Genomic DNA, 18152 nt, shown 5'->3' with positions numbered 1-18152 from the left:
GCAGGCGGGGGTCGGGGGCGCGCGGAGCACCCGGGCTTGCATGAGCTGGGCAGGGAGATGCCCTGGGCACGGCAGCCTGGATGCCCAGGCGGAAGCAGGAGGCCCTGGCATTAGGACAGGATGGGCCAGGGCTGGGCACATGGGAGGTGCTGGGCCCCTGCAGCCGGGTGGGGGTGGGAGGAAGCTGGCGCCTGCCCCTCAGCCCTGCCCAGCACTGCGAGGCCTCCCCGCTGGGCACCAGCTGCCAGGCCCGGCTCTCCCCAAAGCCCCTTGCTTGACACGAGACCCCCTCAGGAAATGGCAGCTCGAAGCGTCCTCTTTTCTCGACTCCATGAACCCAGTGGAGCAGTTTCTCCAGGGCCCAGAGCTTGGGGCAGGACGGTCCGAGCACCGTGGATGCCCATTTGAACTCCCCAAGTGTATCTGGGTAAGCCTGCTGGCGCGCCTCAGTGCTGATACTGCGTGCACCCTTGACAGGATCGCAAGGCACCTCAGGGGGCTGCGGCACCCCGTTGGGAGTCACTGTCTTAGGGGCAGGGATCGGTCCTTAGCAGCCGCTGCCCTGGATCAGGGCCTCTTGCAGGCAGGAGCGCTGTAGAGCCGGGGTCACAGCCCACTCGCTCCCCTTGGCTTCCCCTCTGCACCACGAGCCCACTTGGCCTCTGCTCTGCCCCAGCGGGGTGGTGGAGGACAGACTCTCGCACCTGCTGCAGCTGGGCTCGGGGAGCCCTCCCACACTGGGATTCAGGCCCTGCCGGGTTCCTGGCTCCACCAGCCCCAGCTCTCATCTCTTGGCGCATGGAGCCATCATTATACCGGAGCTGGCAGTGCCCCCACTGCAGGACAGGCGGGTTAGTGCCAAAGTCTCACGTGGTGGGGTCAAGCCTGGCTCCATTGAGAGACCAGAGAGGTGGGGATTGACATCAGCCAAGGCCCAGCCCAGAGATAGCAGTGCGTGCCAGGTACCACTCAAGCCAGGATCGGCGACGGTAGACTCCAGCCATTCCTGCGGGTATGGGTGATACCAGAGCAACCCCTGCTTCTGCCGCAGCACCGCTCTCTGCTTGATGCAGACATCAGTCACAATACGACCGTATCACCCAGTGCAGCAGGACATGCCTGTCTTTGGAGGGAAGCCAGCCCCTACGCTCTCTCTACTGCTCACCTGTGGCTCAAGAAGCAGGTCTAGAGCATCTTCTATAACCCACGTGTCTGGAGGGGGGCCCATCCTTCTCCCTGTTCTTGTTCCCAGAGCTGCCAGCCTCCTGGACTTGGTCCCTCCACCGGTGGCATCAAGATGGTCTCAATGAAGGGCACCTGCGTTTGAATCCGTCACCCTACAACAGGCGGGTGGATCCAGGATCTAATTACCTTTACAGAGGCTGTTCCCTCTAGGGAGACATAACTCCTTTACACTGAGATAGATGGGGCCAGGATCAGCTGCTCTGAGTGTAAGAAAGTGAAGTTTAGTCAGCTAAATCCTCAGCTGGCGTCATCTGTGTAACTTCTTCAGAGTCAATAGCACTTGGCTGGTTTAAGTTGAGTAGGGCGCTCGCACCGGTTTACTCCACACGTACCCACCCACACACTTCCTTGTGTATCTGGTTGGAATAAAATCCACCCCAGCCATCTCCTTTCTTATCATGATTTCTGACCCCTTTATTGAAAAATTCAGACTAAGTTTGAATCTGAATCTTTTGTGACAATGGGAAAGAGCTGGAATGTAATTGCTGTAGATTACCTTTCTTATTATAGAGCTGCCGGTAGCAATGCTATAGTTCAAGTCGATGTAATTTTAAATGCACCATGTGACACGTCTATGACATCTTTTCCCCACATTGTGGATATGCTCCTCAATAGAGGAATCCAGTAACTTTTTACAAAGATGTGATAATTAACTGAATAACACAGCTTCTAGATAATGGAGGTGGAATGAGAAAGCACAGAAGAACCTTCTTTCCCTCGGCTTTGGAGCCGAATGAACCGCAGACTTAGTTACAAGGACCCTGCTGGAAACTGATTGCAATTTTTTTTGTATAACATTTGATACAATTTCTGCCACAAAGACATGTGTTCCCTTTCTGTAGCTCCATAATGGTCCAAATACAGGCAGGGCTCGTCACCCCGCAGTCATTTCCAGCTGAAAGGGACAGCCAGCCTTTCTTTGGCTGGGTGTGAGTTGCTTTCATTCCCTGATGAGAGAGGAGCGAGGTGCTGTTAAATGCAAGATTACTATTTTCATTTCTCCTTTTGCAGCGGCGAGGAACTTGGAGCCAGGGGAAAGACCTTGGCTGATGCCAATCAGAGTAACGCCATGGTAGAGGCGGTGGGGGGGTTTGCCATGGCCTTCTACCGGAGGTCTCTCCAGTGAATATTAACAACCTTTTACAGCAGTAGGATGTTGGCTGCCGTGGTGCCCCTGCTTTACCTGTGGCAGGTTAAGGGGTTATGTCTGGTGTTATGTCAGGGTTTTACTAAGAGGTTAGATTATGGATTTGTACAGGGTGGTTTGGATAGGGCTGATCCTGCCTCAGGCAGGGGCTTGGACTAGATGACCCCTGGCAGTCCCTTCCAGCCTGACTTCTCTATGACTTCATGACATTGAGTTAAAAGGAGCTGAACTGGGTTTCAAGGGGGCTACCCTGATTTATAGCAATTAAGAGTCTGACCCCTCTGTTTTAAGCAGATCTGCCCATGGACCAGAAAGTATGGAAAACTTTGAGATCATATGCAGGTACTTAGTGCCTGGGCACCTTCCCCCTAACTTATACCTGTGAAAGATGAGACATGGCAGAAGTCCTGATTCTGGCCCCCGCCATAATCTCCCAGCTCGGCCCTACCCCAAACCCCTCCCTCCTTCCCTTTGTGGGGGGAAACCTGTTGATGGAGCTGATTTCCCTTTCATCAGAGTGTCTTCTGGGAGTAGCGGCCTTGTTCTGGCATGGAGCAGAATGGAGAACGTGGACCTAAGTCTTGGTTTGGCCCGGGCAGTTTATGAACACCCCCCGCCCCAAATGAATTATCTAGTGACACCAAACCAGGAGTTTGTTTTACGTTTCATGGTAACTGCTTCTGACACCAAGAACGCCAGTTCCCAGCCTGAAATTACTTACTTCTCCCCACACAGATGGCTACGGGACCAAGGATGGAATTAATGCAGGCTTCTGAATACGGGCAAAGTGAATGAGCGCTGATGGCATGCATCTGTGCATTCATCCAGATCACAGCTAAACATTTGCTGGGTTGGAAACAGCCCGCTAGGTGTTATCATGTGAAAGGGCAGACAGGTTGCATCTTGAAAGACATATACCTGTGTATGCCTTGGGCAACCTCCTCAGCTGATGTAGATTAGTGTCACGCCAATGATCTGCTACACACACCCAGTGAAGGAACGGCTTTAGTTTGAAGGCCTGGGTGACCTTCATTGAAAATCCAGTCTTTATGTCTCCTTGCGAAGAGGAAAGACAGAGAAGACTGGAGATTTAAGATTTGTTTAGGAAATATTTCTGAAAAGGAACCACAGTATTTTCTCTGCTCTGCCTTACATGTCATTGTTGTTTGCATATCTCGGGACATTTTTTTTTTAATGTCCCTTTTTGGCATTTCTTTATCTAAGTGAAATTTTCCAATCAGTATTTTAGATTTTTTCAAAACTTACATTTTTTTTCATGAATCAGCTTTGTTGAAACTAAAACTAGGATTTGGAAGGACAACAAAGCAAATTTCTGTTGCTCCATCTTACAAATCCTAGTTTTACTTTGTATGTATTGCAGCACCGAGGGTGCCTGGCACCCTTGAAAATAGAGCACATCGCAAGGCAATGGGAAATATTTTTCGCTTCTTATGTTGCCGATAGTTCAAAATGTAAAAAGCTCTGGAGCCCTTGCTACCTTCCCTTGCAGATCAGCCCATGACCTGACCTTTTGTCTGAACCTCAGGCATTAACCCCTGCCAAATACCTTGTGATCCCAACACCGTAGTGCAGTCAAGGGAGTGATTTCATTCAGCTCCCTGCTCCAAGGAGTCTCCCAGCATGTCTTGTCATCCTTAGGTCCATCTTTCAAGCTCCAAATGCTCTGAGTCAAGGTTACCTTAACAGTTGCCATCTTGTGTAAAAACTGGTCTCAGTTGCTCAAGCTTCCAGCAAAGGAGACTTCCACATGTTTCCTGAAAAGAAAACTCTCTTTCAAAGCTCATCTTGAAAACTGACCTGCAAATACAAAGTGAATCCAAAAATTATGGTGTGTGTTAGGGGGGAGGTCTAGAAACTGCAGGTTGCTCAGTTTGCTTGTGCTAATCTGAGCAGACTCAGCTGCACACACACGTTTTAATGACCTGGGAGAATTCTCCTGGCAGAAAAACTTACCTGGAGACACTTGAACAGAGATTCGAATACTGAGCCCCTGAAGAGCAGAGAGCTTAAAGCGCTGATGCTGTGCAGCCAGGGAGCGAGCCCCTGTGCACACATCTCAGCATGCTCTGCAGGCTCCCTCAGTCTGCCTGGTGAAAGATGACAGCATGCACAGGGCAGCCCTGATTGGCTGATCCAGACTACTCCGAGTCAGCCTGTATCTCCCTGCAGTACGATGTGGGATTCTGAAGAGGGATTGATCTGCTCCCTGCTTGGCTGGCGGAGCAGAGTCCAGCCTGACTAACACTGTGACCGGGGCGGAAGGAGGAGGCAGAAGCAAAACACCTTAGGATGCTGGAGGACTCTTCTGTGGCTTCTCTCAGAAGGGAAAAGTGTACAGACATTCGTTCTCCCAGGACAAGCTCTCCTGGGAGGGATTTTGCCCTAGTTGTTCCCAGGTTATTTTTCTCCTAGAGCAGCCATTTTTGCTCTGGGAGAAAAATCCTGAACACCTGTACGCTCATGGTTTCTCCAGAGAGAGCAGCAACTGTCCCAAGAGAAGCTGAATGTCTGCACATTGCCTCAGTTACCAGCGGTGACCAGAAACATTGACTGTCTTAGCTTGCTTCCTTGTTTTAATTGCTATATTAGTATACATTTTACAGAACATGTACAGAATGTGTATAGAGGCATTGCTGCACATAACGTACACAGATATGGTACTAATAGTTGATACATTAGCAAATCCATGGGTATGCCAGTATACTGGTATCAGTTTGCATGGATACAGACCTGTTTCTTTCTTAATGTTGTTTTTAGATTTAAATTATAAACTGGATGAACTGGAAGAGGATGGGGTTCAGTAGGTCCCATGCATCTCAGTCTGTCTCATGGATTTGAAGCATTGAGTCTCTATTCTGAATAAACCATAAGCATTAAAAAATCATCACTTCACTAGGAATATTGATTAATTGTCACAACATGAAAAAATAAGCAATACACTTTTGCGTGACTACATGAGCTATCTGCTTAGACTTTATTGATAAAAACCAGTAGCAACATTAGTCACTGTAGTAAAATCAGACTATTTCTCAGCTTTGAATGCTGATGTAGATACATGGGGGTTCAGTAAAGACATTTTGCAGGAGATGGGGGTAACACTTTTTCCAGTGCGATCCCATCAATATATAGATATTCCTAACATAGCATAGAATTAGCAAGAGGCAATATATTGTAGGAACATGCACAAGGAGAATAAAAATGTTTCTTCTTCAAAAACTTGAAAAGCAACATGTAAGTCTGTATCACTCATTCTTCCCTATAAACAGATGTTCAGAAACCTTCTCATTAGTCACATTTTCCCCACAGTTTTGCACTTTAGACCCCTCTTTCAAAGCACGTAGATGGATGTCCATGTCATTCCAGTTGCCTTCCCAGCCCGTACCAGTTATTTTTTAACTAGGCTGAAAGGACAATTGTCTATGCAATCTTGAATGTTACAAAAATGAAAAAAGGGAATCTGAGTTCAATATTCTACCCAGAGTAATAATGATTTGTCTTTTTGTCTTTTTTCTTTTTAGCAACTGAGCTCCTCTGAGCACAGAGCAAAGGGATAAATTAATGTTCTGCTAGATGCACTTTTACTCGCAACAAAGTTTGAATTTGGCTTTGTGTTCATCTCTTCCTATCGTTACTTCCTTAAGAAGCCAATTCATAGCTAAGGCATGTGCTTGATAAGCCAGAAGCACCAAAAGCGATATTACTTGTTCCCTGACTCTTGTGCTCCAAATTATTTGGAATGCCCCTTGGACTGCTACCTGCTTTGTGATCCACTTTATTTATATGAAAGTAAAGTAAGGGAAAAGTTCAAACAATCCCAGTTTCTCTTGGAGTGACCCAGATCACCATCAAGTAGACCTAAAGGCCAAGTGACCCAGATCACCATCAAGCAGACCTATTACCCAGCCCTATCTATTCATATTCACACACACACCTGGTGGAGATGGAGCGCTGTACCTAGCATGTGTTGCTGAAAGACTTGGAATGAGCTATGTACTGTACAGGAGAAAGATTGGAGCATATATATAAAGGCAGTGCATCTCCAGGGTCCAGCTGTCAATGCAACAATAAGACAGTAAAAACCTATGCCAGGAACATTATATGGATCCAATGTAGAAAGAGTCCAATATGCACTAGAAATAGCTTGTTATGTACAATATATTCAAACCAACCAGGCAGATATACATTTAAATGTGCTTCATGCATGTGCCCTAGGGCACTTGACTGTAAAACATTTATAAGGTATAAATGCAATCAAATATTTAAAATGCTAAAGTGAACAAGCTTGCTTATTCTACTCTTTATGATGAAGAACAGGTCAAGTTCTCCGCTGGGGTAGTGACACTGAAGTTAATGCAACAGCACCAACAGACAGCTTGACCCAGTAAGACAAAAGACCTGACAGCAACAGCAGAGGGTTATGGGAAGTATGTGGTGTGTGCCCAACTGCGAAGTTTGTGCTTGAGACGCCACATAGTGACAGCAAGAGATTAGGCAACAGGTTTTATCCTGAGCACCATGCACAGAAAATATTGTTATCACGTACAGACCTGACTTGGAGCAGATCTCTGTAGTTCCTAACAAGTGCAGATGGGTGAAGTGAGGATGGAAAGGGCGAGACCTAAGGACTCATTGGAACAGGGGCTGGAAAAGCCTAGTGACAGCTTGGGCTGGTATCTGGCTGGTGGCAGGAAGGAGGTTTTCCCTCTCTTAATTGTGAGTACTGGAATTTTATGATAAAAACAAAGGAAAAAGTATCTGGCTGTTGGCACATCTTCATTTGAGTTTGGGACTTATTTTGTTGGCTGGGGCACAGGAAGGAATGGACAAGGTGGCAGCTGAATCTGCAGGAAGAATGGGTTTGGATTACTTAAAGGATGTTGTACTATCTTCGCTCCATGCTGCGTGCAAAGTTCTTCCATGTGTTCATCTGAGGACATGAAAGTTCCCTTCCATGGCTGGGCTTTGCTTTTCTCCAGGGATTGTCCAATACTTGAAACACTGAGTCAATGCAGGCAGTGGACAACTTGGATGCTAATGAATTTGGGTGCAGACAAAGGACACATTTGCTCTGGAGTGACCTGATTTCACTCCACAGGAAAAGCCAAGTTGGGCACCTGATGTCCAGCTTTCCTACCAAGTAAGCCACTCAATTCCAGGGTAAAGCTGCCCCTGGAAACAGCTGAAATAACTTGGCCCTGTACATTTAGAGGCTCTGGAGCTCCAAGCTGTTTTGTCCCAGGATAGTTATTTGCAAACAGGCTAGGACTGGCTCCTATACCTCCTAGACGCCCTGTCATAGCACCTCTCCCATGCAACTACCTCCAGAGGGCTGTTTCATGACTGCTAGCACCTTGATGTCATTCTACTTCAGAATAAAATTCAAGGTAAATTATCCTGGGATAAATGTTCTGTGTGTCCACACCCTAAAGTGGTGTCTTAGAGGACACATTGGTCTGACTATGTGGAGCCTCAAAGAGCAATGCATTCCAGTTACTGCTCCAAACCATTAGCTATTGATGAAGATACTCATGCACGACTGGTGAAAAACTATGGATACTCCCAGGTGCTTGCACCTGAGGTCGTCCCTGGTGACACCCAAATGAAGTTATGACCTTGTGCCTGACCTTGCCATGCATCATCAGATATATTTCAGCTAACATCTTATTGCAGCTACTGGTGATTTAGGGCACATGCTTCTTATATGGCTTCACAGGCCCTCCAGGCTTTCCACATGTGCACTCTTCTTATTCAACAGCTACAGGCCTGGTTTCAGCAGGGAACAAAGCTGGTCTGACTTTAAAAAGAGCCATGCAAAACACAGGACCTAGTATTTTCAGTAGATGGCTTTATGTTCTTCCTTACTTAGAAACGCTTCCCTGTGTACACCATAATTTCAGCACAGACCATGCAGGGTAGGGTGTTGTCAGGGGTTCTTTTTGGGTAGCCTTTCTGTCTGACATGTACTTACTACCAGTGGAGGTAGTCTGGTGAGACAGAATGACCCAGTATCTGAGGTTTTGCTGGTAGCTCCAACTCACTTCTCAGGTCCCCAAAATCTTCAAAAATCTGTGCATTTTTAAAAAAAGACCCAAGGCTTTGTCTTCAAGCTTCCCAAAGAGGAATATGGGCAAGCTGGAATTGATCACTGTGAGTCCCAAATGGCAGCTAGCTCTCTGGCACTAACTCAGATCTTCGAAGGTTTCTGCCCATTCACAGTTCAGCTACTATGTCATTCACTGGATCCAGGGTGGGCGATCATTAAAATATCTTTCCATTGCAGGATCCTACTAATTACCCAAAGCCACAGCCTTGCTACCCATCGCTGGCTGCCTTGCAAAGGCAACTGATAGGCCCAGATTTCATGACCACAGAAATCAGAACGATCCATTCCTCCTTAGGGTTTTCTACTGCATAGGCACCCAGTACTCATCGTAGACACCTAAGTGCCAGCTGGGGCACCAATGTAGGGCAACAGGTAGCCTCACTCAGGCAACCATGTTTGAAAACTGGGCTCCCACCATCCTGTGGGCAGGGATGCATCTAGGGAGGGCGCTGTGTCATTCCAGACATGCAACGCAAGGCATGATCCTGTGTCATTCTGGACATGCAACGCAGGGCATGATCCTGTGTCATTCCAGACATGCAATGCAGGGCGTGATCCTGAGACCTGACCTCATGGACCTTTAAAGAAAAAACTTGAAGACAAGTGGATAGTTTTAGTAAGATCTGATTTTGGGGGTGGGATTTATCTGTGTCAAGCATCACTTGTCACTCCAGGCTGGATGATGCTTTGAGCACAGATCCTGTATGAAAGGGCATCTGGGTGGCGGTAACACAAGAAGAGTATGTTTAGGGGCTCCTCTATCTTTTCTGTGAATGATTTTGGACTAGGAAGAGGGAGGTGGTCATGCCAGAAGAGATGAATATCTGGTCCTTTGTCCTATCTGCCCTACTGTCCGATATCTAGCCAAGGTGCAACCCCTGTTCAACAGTGCAATTTTTTGCTACATCCACGGGGATGGGGTGGGGTGATCTTCCTGATCCTGTCTGAGAAGCACCTTGTAGTTGAAAGTATGAGGATTGATATCCTTTGCCATTTGTAGCTGCTACTGATAATCTTATCCACATGATCTCCTTTGGATTCTGTGCTTGTAATTTGTTCTATGCAGACGGCCTTGTGTTCCTGTGAAGCGCCTCTCTCTTTTTAATAAAAAAGTCACTCAAAATACGTATACATCTCCTTCAGAGCCTTTCCTCACTGTTTATTTTCATCGCAGTGTCTTATCTAACAGCTGATTACACCTGCTAAAGACTCCGAGTAACCGCGAATAACTAGGGTTATTTGGAAGTAGTTTGTACTTCTTTTCCAGCTCAGCTCTAAGACTCGGAGGATGTTTTTGGTTTACAGGATGCGTCGCTCCAAAGGAGAGTTGCATCTCTCAGGCATTGAGAAGCTGCCTGAGGCTTGGACAAATATTTGCCTCCAGTACTATACACAGAACAGAGAAAACTTGGCTGCTTCAAAACTGAAGCAGTCTGTGGACGCCTGATTTGGTCCCTGCCTGCATGTCCCTCGGATGGGCTGCAAGCATCATCCTCAGTGCATTTCAGGGGGATAAAGGTGCTTTTGCATGGTAAATTGTATTTCCTTTAGGGTCTCTTGCCCTTTTAGGATATATAATGACCATTAAAGGTGCTTGAGACTATGAGAACTATTACCTACCAAAAGCTGTGACAGCTTAGGGCTTTTTATAACTGTATCCTCACACAGGCTGTACTAGGACAAGTATTTTGGTTTAAGAAAAATCACAGTTCTAGCCAACACAGTTCTAGGGGTTCAATGCCTGCAGGTAGACAAAACCTAATACAGTTGGTCCAATAAAAGATATCACCCACAAGCAGTCTTGCCTCTCGTATGAACTCCTGAACCATCCTGGCAACAACTTCACTTCAGCGCTGACAAAACCTAAGTCAGACAGAGCCTTATAAATTAGGAGGACAATCTTGAAAGGCACCAACCAGGAGACAAGGAAAAGGTAATATCAGGCAGGGTCGAGGAATGGGTGGAAGTGGGGGTGCCAGGCCCCAAGCTTGGGGGACACCCCTCCCGGCTCAGATAATTTCCTGGTTCAAAATAGAAGGTGGGGACCCCCTACCCTGGAACATCTCTCTTCCAGGCCCTGGTACCAGGGCAAAAGAAATTGGAGGGCAATGCTTCCCCTCCCCTGCCTCAGTCTTCGTACTATATATCTGCATATTGGTGGACAGGAGATGGTTGATCACCAAAAAAAAAAAGGTACTGAAGTGAAGTAATCAGATGGATTAAAGATGATGATACACATCGGGCTGAAAAGAAAGCTCAACATGCAGGCGGTCTTCAAGGTCATTGCCGGCTTCATCTGAAGGACAAGGAAAGCTGCCACTGGTGGATAACCCCTCGCTCCTCAGGAGGACACCTGAGACTGTGTGCTGGGAAACAACCGTGAGCAGCTGGCAGTGCAGAGCGGTTGCAGTTCAAGACTGTCCAAAGACATTCATGCCAGAGCATCGGCCCATCGCATAAAGTGCCCAGCTGCTGCATGGCTCTGCAGCAGACAAAAACACATTGGAGTATTGTATGCGCACCCATGACTCTATAAACCAAACCCCAATCGCCCATGGGGGAAGCATGTAGCATTCAGCTGTCTATAGAAACAAAAGAGAACCCCACCCCTATGGAAGGCCAATGTGAGGGCAAAAGTCACTCAATGTAATCAGGACATTGGTTTAGATTTTTTTCTTTTCATTGGCAGAAAACAGTTCAGATAAAGCCTTTGTAAACAGGCAGCTCCATAGCCCGATACATCAACAGAGTCGAGTCCTCTGTTGGACTCTCAGATGAATTCAGTATTGCGAGAGAAGAAAATAACATTTGGTGAGATGATCTTGCTTGTTGATGCATGTAAAAAACCACCAGACAGACTACCAGGAGAGATGGTCTCCGGTCCCCCCCGAAAGGAACAGACAGCAGTTGTCAGAGGCGCGCTGGCAGGCACACGGCGATGGTTACAGAACAGCTGTCCACAACACGTTTGGGTAAATCAGTACCAGTAGCAACTTCCCTAACAAGAACTTAATAAATGTTATAAAGGGAAGGAAAAATCCAAAGGAGATGAAAGGAAATCCTGGTCAAGGGTGGCAAAGGGAGAATAATTATCCAAAAACATGAGCATAAATGGGAAGTTGAAAATCTCTGAGATCTCATGGCATGGCAGCTCAAGCTCTGTTTGCCATTAGTTGCACGCACTGCATCTTCAACTACTCTATCCAAGCCTCTTCTCCTGACCTTAAGGGCTGTGGGATTAGTGTTCAGTATTTCTTTCTCCTCTCTCGGACAGCAGGATCCTCCAGAGTTAGCAGAACATGGAAATTCATAGATAGTAGATTGTAAGGCAGGAAGGGACCTCGGAAGATCATCAGGTCCAGCCCACACCCGATGATCTTGGGTCCAGACCTCGGAAGATTATCAGGTCCAGCCAAATATATGCGTTGAGGTCGCCGCGATCATAGAGTTGAGTATTTGATGGACAGCAGAATACTATGAGGCCCGTCAAGGAACGGAAGCGTCTCTGAAGACTAATTTCTTTTTACCTTCTCCAGTGTCATTGGCAGAGAAAAGTGAGCTCAGAAAAACGACTGACACTGCAGTCACCTCTACAGAATGCAGAAGGGGATTATGGGCACAATTTATTGATGTAACCAGATCCAAGATATCTATGCAAAGAGACATATAGGTTGAGGAATATGCAGGCAAGTGGCAAAATGTAGCTGCCAAAAAAAATCCCCTATCATCAGGAGTGAAAAGAAAAAAAATATATTAGAGAGGTGCATCATTAATTGCAGCAAGAGAAAAATGAACATAAACCTATAAGTATAAGCACTCAGAAAGGTAAGCTTGTCTCAACATTACTCAGTCCCTCCATACTTCATCAGGAACTCGATGCACAACAAGAACATGTTGCTCTGGACTCCGTGCATTGATTAACAGGTTTCAATAATTCCACCTCCCTGAGCAATTTTCCTTGGTAAGAACCAGGACAAATCACTGCTGTAACAATTGATACAACCACCAATGCCTTTTAATGCCAAATATCCACGCAAAGCATTAAGAATTAATATGGTCTGAATTGATTTAATTACTTATTCCCGCTGTACTGTGACCAACTACTTGCGACAGTGTAAATGTATTTTAAAATGATTTCCCTGTCTATAATCTTCAAAATAGATCTTGATGTGAAACACTGTGGAAGTCCAAAACCGCTTAACTTAATTCCTCTTGAAAAGGATCTGTACCAAGATTGAACAAGGATGAAGTGTAAAAACATATGTTATTATACATCTGGGGTACCTCCAGCTAGTTTCTGCAACTTCTGAACAATATGTAATTATTTTAGCTTTATATTAGTTGCATGTGGCATCTGATATGAACAATGGGTTATTAAATGAACTCCTGTAAGTTTATTGTGTATGCACAGCCCACGTAACAAAACCACCTCGTGCACTCACATATACAGTTGGTGCGGCTCAGAAAAAGGAGTGATGCAAAGATTACAACGCATAACTGCAATAATGACGACACCGGTCGAGCAGGACAGATCACGGTGCTTTTGTCCTGATGTGAAGCACACTGTAGGGGTAACAAGCCCTAGATTGCTAGATTTACCACTTAACTGCTCAACTGAGCTCCATTTTATTTTCAGCCTGTGATTGAGCAGCGCTAACACTGCAGCCAAAGATGAATTTGTTTGCTGGATTATATGGGCCACATCCTGCCATGGCAACTTTGTGCTGCTCTCTCTGGTCTCAGAGGCCTCGAGGTCTGTTACTGCCTTAACTGCCCCTTCCTCCTATCTTGCACACTCTCCTTCCACCTTGTTGCATCTGTGCCTATCCCTTCTGGATCATTTTTTACATTATTTTCCCATCATTGCCTTGTTCTATTTCTAGGTCCGATACCCTCCACCTCAGCTTCCAAGGCCTGCCTCGCACGCCTTCTCTCTTGTGGAGGTCCACAAGCTTTTGATCATGTCTTCTTTTCCATGCTCGGTTTTCTTGTGCTGCACCAAATATTTTTCATAGCACTTTTGTTTTCAAACTCTTGCAGCTTTTCCATTTGTGCTGCTCTAGAGGTGCCCAATAGCCCTTCTGCCATTTTAATGAAACAGCAGAGCATATTTCCACTAAGCAAGATGCAATAGAGCCATTGCTTTAAGAAGAAAGCTAGAAGAAAGGCTGTGTGGCTGGGGTGGTCCTATCTACTGGACTGACCCACCAGCCACCCCTCCTTGTTGCTGTCACTGCTTCCCAGGATGGGCTGATCGGATGCGGCTCAGGGTTGAGGCCTGTGCTAGAAGTGGAGTACAGATGAGATGTGTGTGCTTCTTCCTGGCACTGCAGTGGTACCACTGAGACTGGACTTTGGCCCAGCTGCTCACTACATGGGAAAAGCAAACCAAAGCACGTGGATGAATCCAACCTGAGAGGCCCTCGCAGTGAAGTACTTTTTGTGCCTCACTCAAGATGACAGGAGCAGTGCAATACCAATCTGCTCCAGCTGAAAACTTCAGGCTAGAGATGTGGCCATAGGCATCAGCTGAAACCGCTACTAAAGACAGCATTTCTCTTGATCTGGGAGAGCCAGTATAATCACTGGATAGGGCTATAAACTGCATCGCTACTCACATTGCTCTGCAACAGCCAGAAGTGCTAAATTGCCAACTGCCCAGGAGCAAAATGAGGTTTCTTTCCTGAACTATTGTCTCACTGGGCCTGAATTCACTTTGGAAACGGGATGAAAAAGGTGATAATGAACATGTAAGTGCTGCTTTGAAATGCAGGCACATAAATGGGCCCCTTGAACCAGGCGATCTGCTCTGTGTGTGCATTCAGTCACCACTGGGCAATATAATGCCTTTCGTTCCTATTATCCCTGCAGAGATCTGGTCTGCGTTGTGGGGCTATTACCACTACAGCTTTGCCAAGAGAGCTATGGCAGTAGGGCTCTGTCCTGGAGACTCAGGATACGGATGAAGGGATTAGCAACGCCATCTCTCCAAGCAACAGAAGGCTTCTTCTGTTAGCAGAGCTGCAGCCTGATTGGGATGGGAGGGGGCAACTTTGAGGGCATGGGTTAGGTGATGTCATTTTTTTCTACCCCACTACCAAAACCTTACAGTGTAGCACTGCCCTAACACAGTCAGCTGGTTCTAGTCCTTCCTGTGCATTATCAACAACATTGCTGGAAAGGGGTGGGCTCCTGTGTAAGTGATATCACAGGGTGGCTTGCAGACTCCTTTACTTCTAGTGATGCCAAAGTAGGAAAGGAATTCGGCATGACTCGCAAATCCACCAGAAGATTTTACAGGGCCAACAGCTAGAAAAAGCGTTTTGCACCTGAAGCATATTTGCTGGAGCCCTTGAGAAACAAGACCCATGAAGCTTCCCTGGGCTGCATTTCCAGAGTCACCTTTCCAAGTGAGCCTCCCATTTAAAGAAATAGTGACCGAGGCACCATGGTGGGCATGCTTGTTCTGGTCTCCTTAATTTTGTTATTCACAATGATAGAAGCCACAAGCTGGGGAAACCAGGAAGCCTCTATGCATGCATTGTACAACGCTATCTTAAATCAACACACATGCAAACACTCAGCGATACACAATAAAAATTGCACAAGAAGGGAGACATGCTTACTTCAAATAGCACTTAGTCTAGTCAACAGTACCCATGCTAACCCAGCTGAGTAACGGCAATCTCTAGGCACTTAGAAGTCGACAGAGAACTCTCTAGTGCTTTCCCATGCTACCTGAAAATACATTATTCAGTCACACGTGGTATCAAATGTTTATTTCTAGGACTAAGACAGGGATAGCAAGAGGGTAGAAAGAGTTGGTTGTTTTTTCCCCCCCTAACTTCTTCCCTGTTGGCTATTTACTTGGGTGAGAAAATATATATGAAACCCCTTAAAAGGCAATGGATAAATCTGCTGACCAGGCTGCAGCCACCTACATTCACCGTGACTGTTAAAAAACTAGGTGAAATATGACCGGATGGTTTTTGACATTTGCAATGGGATGACTGCTTTCAGCTGGGTGACACTGCCTGGGTGGGGGTGAGAAGACCAGCGCACAGTCCTGGGAGCTCAGAGTCGCACCAGGGACCGCTAGGACTCCAGTAGGGTGTGCCACCTACAGACCTGCTGCCCCTTTGTCTCCTTCATTTCCTGCCAATGGTTTTGCTCTTCTTCTCCACTGCTGTTCTGACCCATAGAAATCCAGCCAATCATCTCCTTGCGCTTCATGCTGCGTCTGTTGTATATGGAAATCATCAGCGTGACATCAGAAAGCTGAAAAAGGGCGACCTGGAAGACGAACGTCTCCTTGTAGACGGGGTTTGGCTGTCCACGACGGATGGAGGTCTTGCACCGAGACATCTCCTGGCCCATGGAGTTGAGAAGGCAGAGCTTCCCATAGGTATCTAGGGCAAAACAAAGAGGAAAAGGGCTTAGCTCTGGAGAAGGAACAGTGTGGGGAAAAAGAGTCGAAGTTGAGTGACACTTTTCCATGGGAGTGGAACAGACACGAAGAAAGGGACCTGAGCAGGTCCTCTTGGAAGTTCTTCATCATTCGGTAGGAAGTGCGGAAATCAAGCTGAGTTTACCTTTGCTTTCATGACCTAGCCACAGGCCTGCCCCCCAAAGCTTTGATGAGTAGGTATGAGTATGTATTTTTAGGCATCTCTGTGGAGAATTCATACCAGCAGAGGCCTCCGAATCCCCCCTCCACTTCCTAGCACCATAACTCTGCATTGGAGCTGCTTCATCAGCATCTCCCCTGGTTCCACTTGCTTCACACGACTCCCCTTTAAAAGGGGGGAAACCTGCTACCTGCTATCTTAGATCATGACACTCTTCCCCCAAGCCAACAGTGATCTACAGGGTCTGGAAATGTGGTTGTGGGAGAATTGACTTGTGGGAGAGGGCAAAGATGACAGTATGAGCTGGCCATAAGCAAACACTTCATTGCAATATTGCAAGTTTGCAATAAAATCCCCCCTTTTTTTTTTTGCTTTTCCCCCTGCATGCAGCAGAATCAAGGCCATTTCCGTTCACTGGTCCAATTTTGTAGTCTACAGGCTTCTACATAAAACTACGCTGCTTCTGGAAGTGCCACTAATACACACCCTGGAGAGTCAAAGCTTTCTGGTCCCATCTCACCATTGCCCAAGTCCTGCTCAGCCCAAGCTGACAGCTGATGATGGCATTTGGGTCACTTTGTCAGGCAGACCCAGCTCTCACCTCTTTACAATCGAAGACCACGCTCTTGTAATTTTATGTCATCTCAGAGTGCACTGCAGATAGGAAATAAAATTACAACCCACCGTCTCCTTTCTCCAGCACGTCTAGTCTTTTCTATTCCGGTTTGATGTGCTATTTTACGCACTTATCTGCTGAGAAACACAAGGTGTGAAATTACACTTCAGGTGTGAAAACACTTGTGTCTCTCAAAAGCCGGGCTCTCCACTCCTCAAACTGTTCCTCTGAAAAAAGCCGTCAGGAAGCTGACAATTGAGGAGCAAATTGTGAGCCTGCACAGCTGTACAGCTATCCAGTTATGGCGGGGGAAAAGTTCAACCCAGTCACCAGCTCGCGATGCCAATTTGTCTGCCAACATAACATTTGAGATGAAGTGAATCTTGCCAACAAAGTCCTGCTCGTTAGGCAGAAAAGGAGAGCGATTTCAGTCTTTATGCTATCATAACTAGTTTGCTGATTGTGGTTAGGAAGGAAAGAACCACTTAAATAAAGGAAGGTGAAGGGCCCAGGTGCTCGAGGTAGGTTTGGGGGTCCACATGCTTTACAGAGACATGGACATCATCCCCACCTCCGGCCCACTCTCTCTGCGACTCTCTGGGGCTGAATTTAAACAAAAATACAAATGTAGTCCTTTTCTTGCTCAAATGAAGATTGACGCCAAGCAGAGGATTCCTTCTAGTACTTGTCGGGATTTTAATATTTTAACCAACTTCCCTGATAGAAATTTGTCATGGGGTAACCAGAAAGCCTGGCCTCTGGAGAAAGGCCTACTGAGGCTTCTTGTAGATCAAGTCTAGTTGAGGCGGGGGCAGAAATCATGGGTTCTTTTTCCTCCAAAAAAGTTATTTTGGATTTCAAAAGAGTTGATTTTGGAGAGCGGGGGGAATGAGACAGCCTTAGAGGCGGAGAGGGGAAAAAATAAATCAGGAAACATCTTTGCTAATGTTTCATAAAATTCCAACGTCACATTTTTCACAAAACATCAACATATTCACCCAGCAGATACCCCGGGGTATCTAGGGAAATATACGTTCTTTCATTTAGCATGAGGCAAACTGAAAGGATAAATTGGTGGTGTGGGCACAGAGGAGACAGAGGCTCCCGGACAGGAGACCTTATCTTGGCCCCTATTCCCCTCGTCCCTGGGCTCAGAGTGCTTTTCAGTAAGGCAGTAAACAGCTCCGCCAACATCTATCATGTGAAGTTCATTTTTTCAGCTTTTCTTTCCATCCCCGCTTCAGATAGTCAGGTATTTCTCGGGGAAAACAGAGAGAAGGCGTGAGCTCTGAATTTGCCCGCTCTCATGAACTAGCTTCCTTGCTGTCTCTGGACCCAATATGCTGGGCCTTGGGTTGAACAACAGATAAATTATCCATAAAGTTCAGCAAA

General features: G+C 46.6%; 1 protein-coding gene across 2 annotated transcripts in view; it reads right to left on the bottom strand.

Annotated features, from left to right (window-relative positions):
* Positions 1 to 5095: 5095 nt before the first annotated feature.
* Positions 5096 to 18152, bottom strand: part of SYT16 (synaptotagmin 16) — a 166597-nt gene continuing 153540 nt past the window's right edge. For both annotated transcript variants that reach the window (XM_025203494.1, XM_025203493.1), the window contains exon 8: positions 5096 to 15925. In XM_025203494.1, the coding sequence (XP_025059279.1) occupies positions 15612 to 15925 (314 nt within the window). In that variant the 3' untranslated portion in view covers positions 5096 to 15611. The remainder of the gene's footprint in view (positions 15926 to 18152) is intronic.

The sequence above is a fragment of the Alligator sinensis genome, unplaced genomic scaffold, assembly GCF_000455745.1.
Source record: "Alligator sinensis unplaced genomic scaffold, ASM45574v1 scaffold50_1, whole genome shotgun sequence".
In the NCBI taxonomy this organism is placed as follows: Eukaryota; Metazoa; Chordata; order Crocodylia; family Alligatoridae; genus Alligator; species Alligator sinensis.
This window is presented reverse-complemented; position numbering and strand designations above follow the sequence as displayed.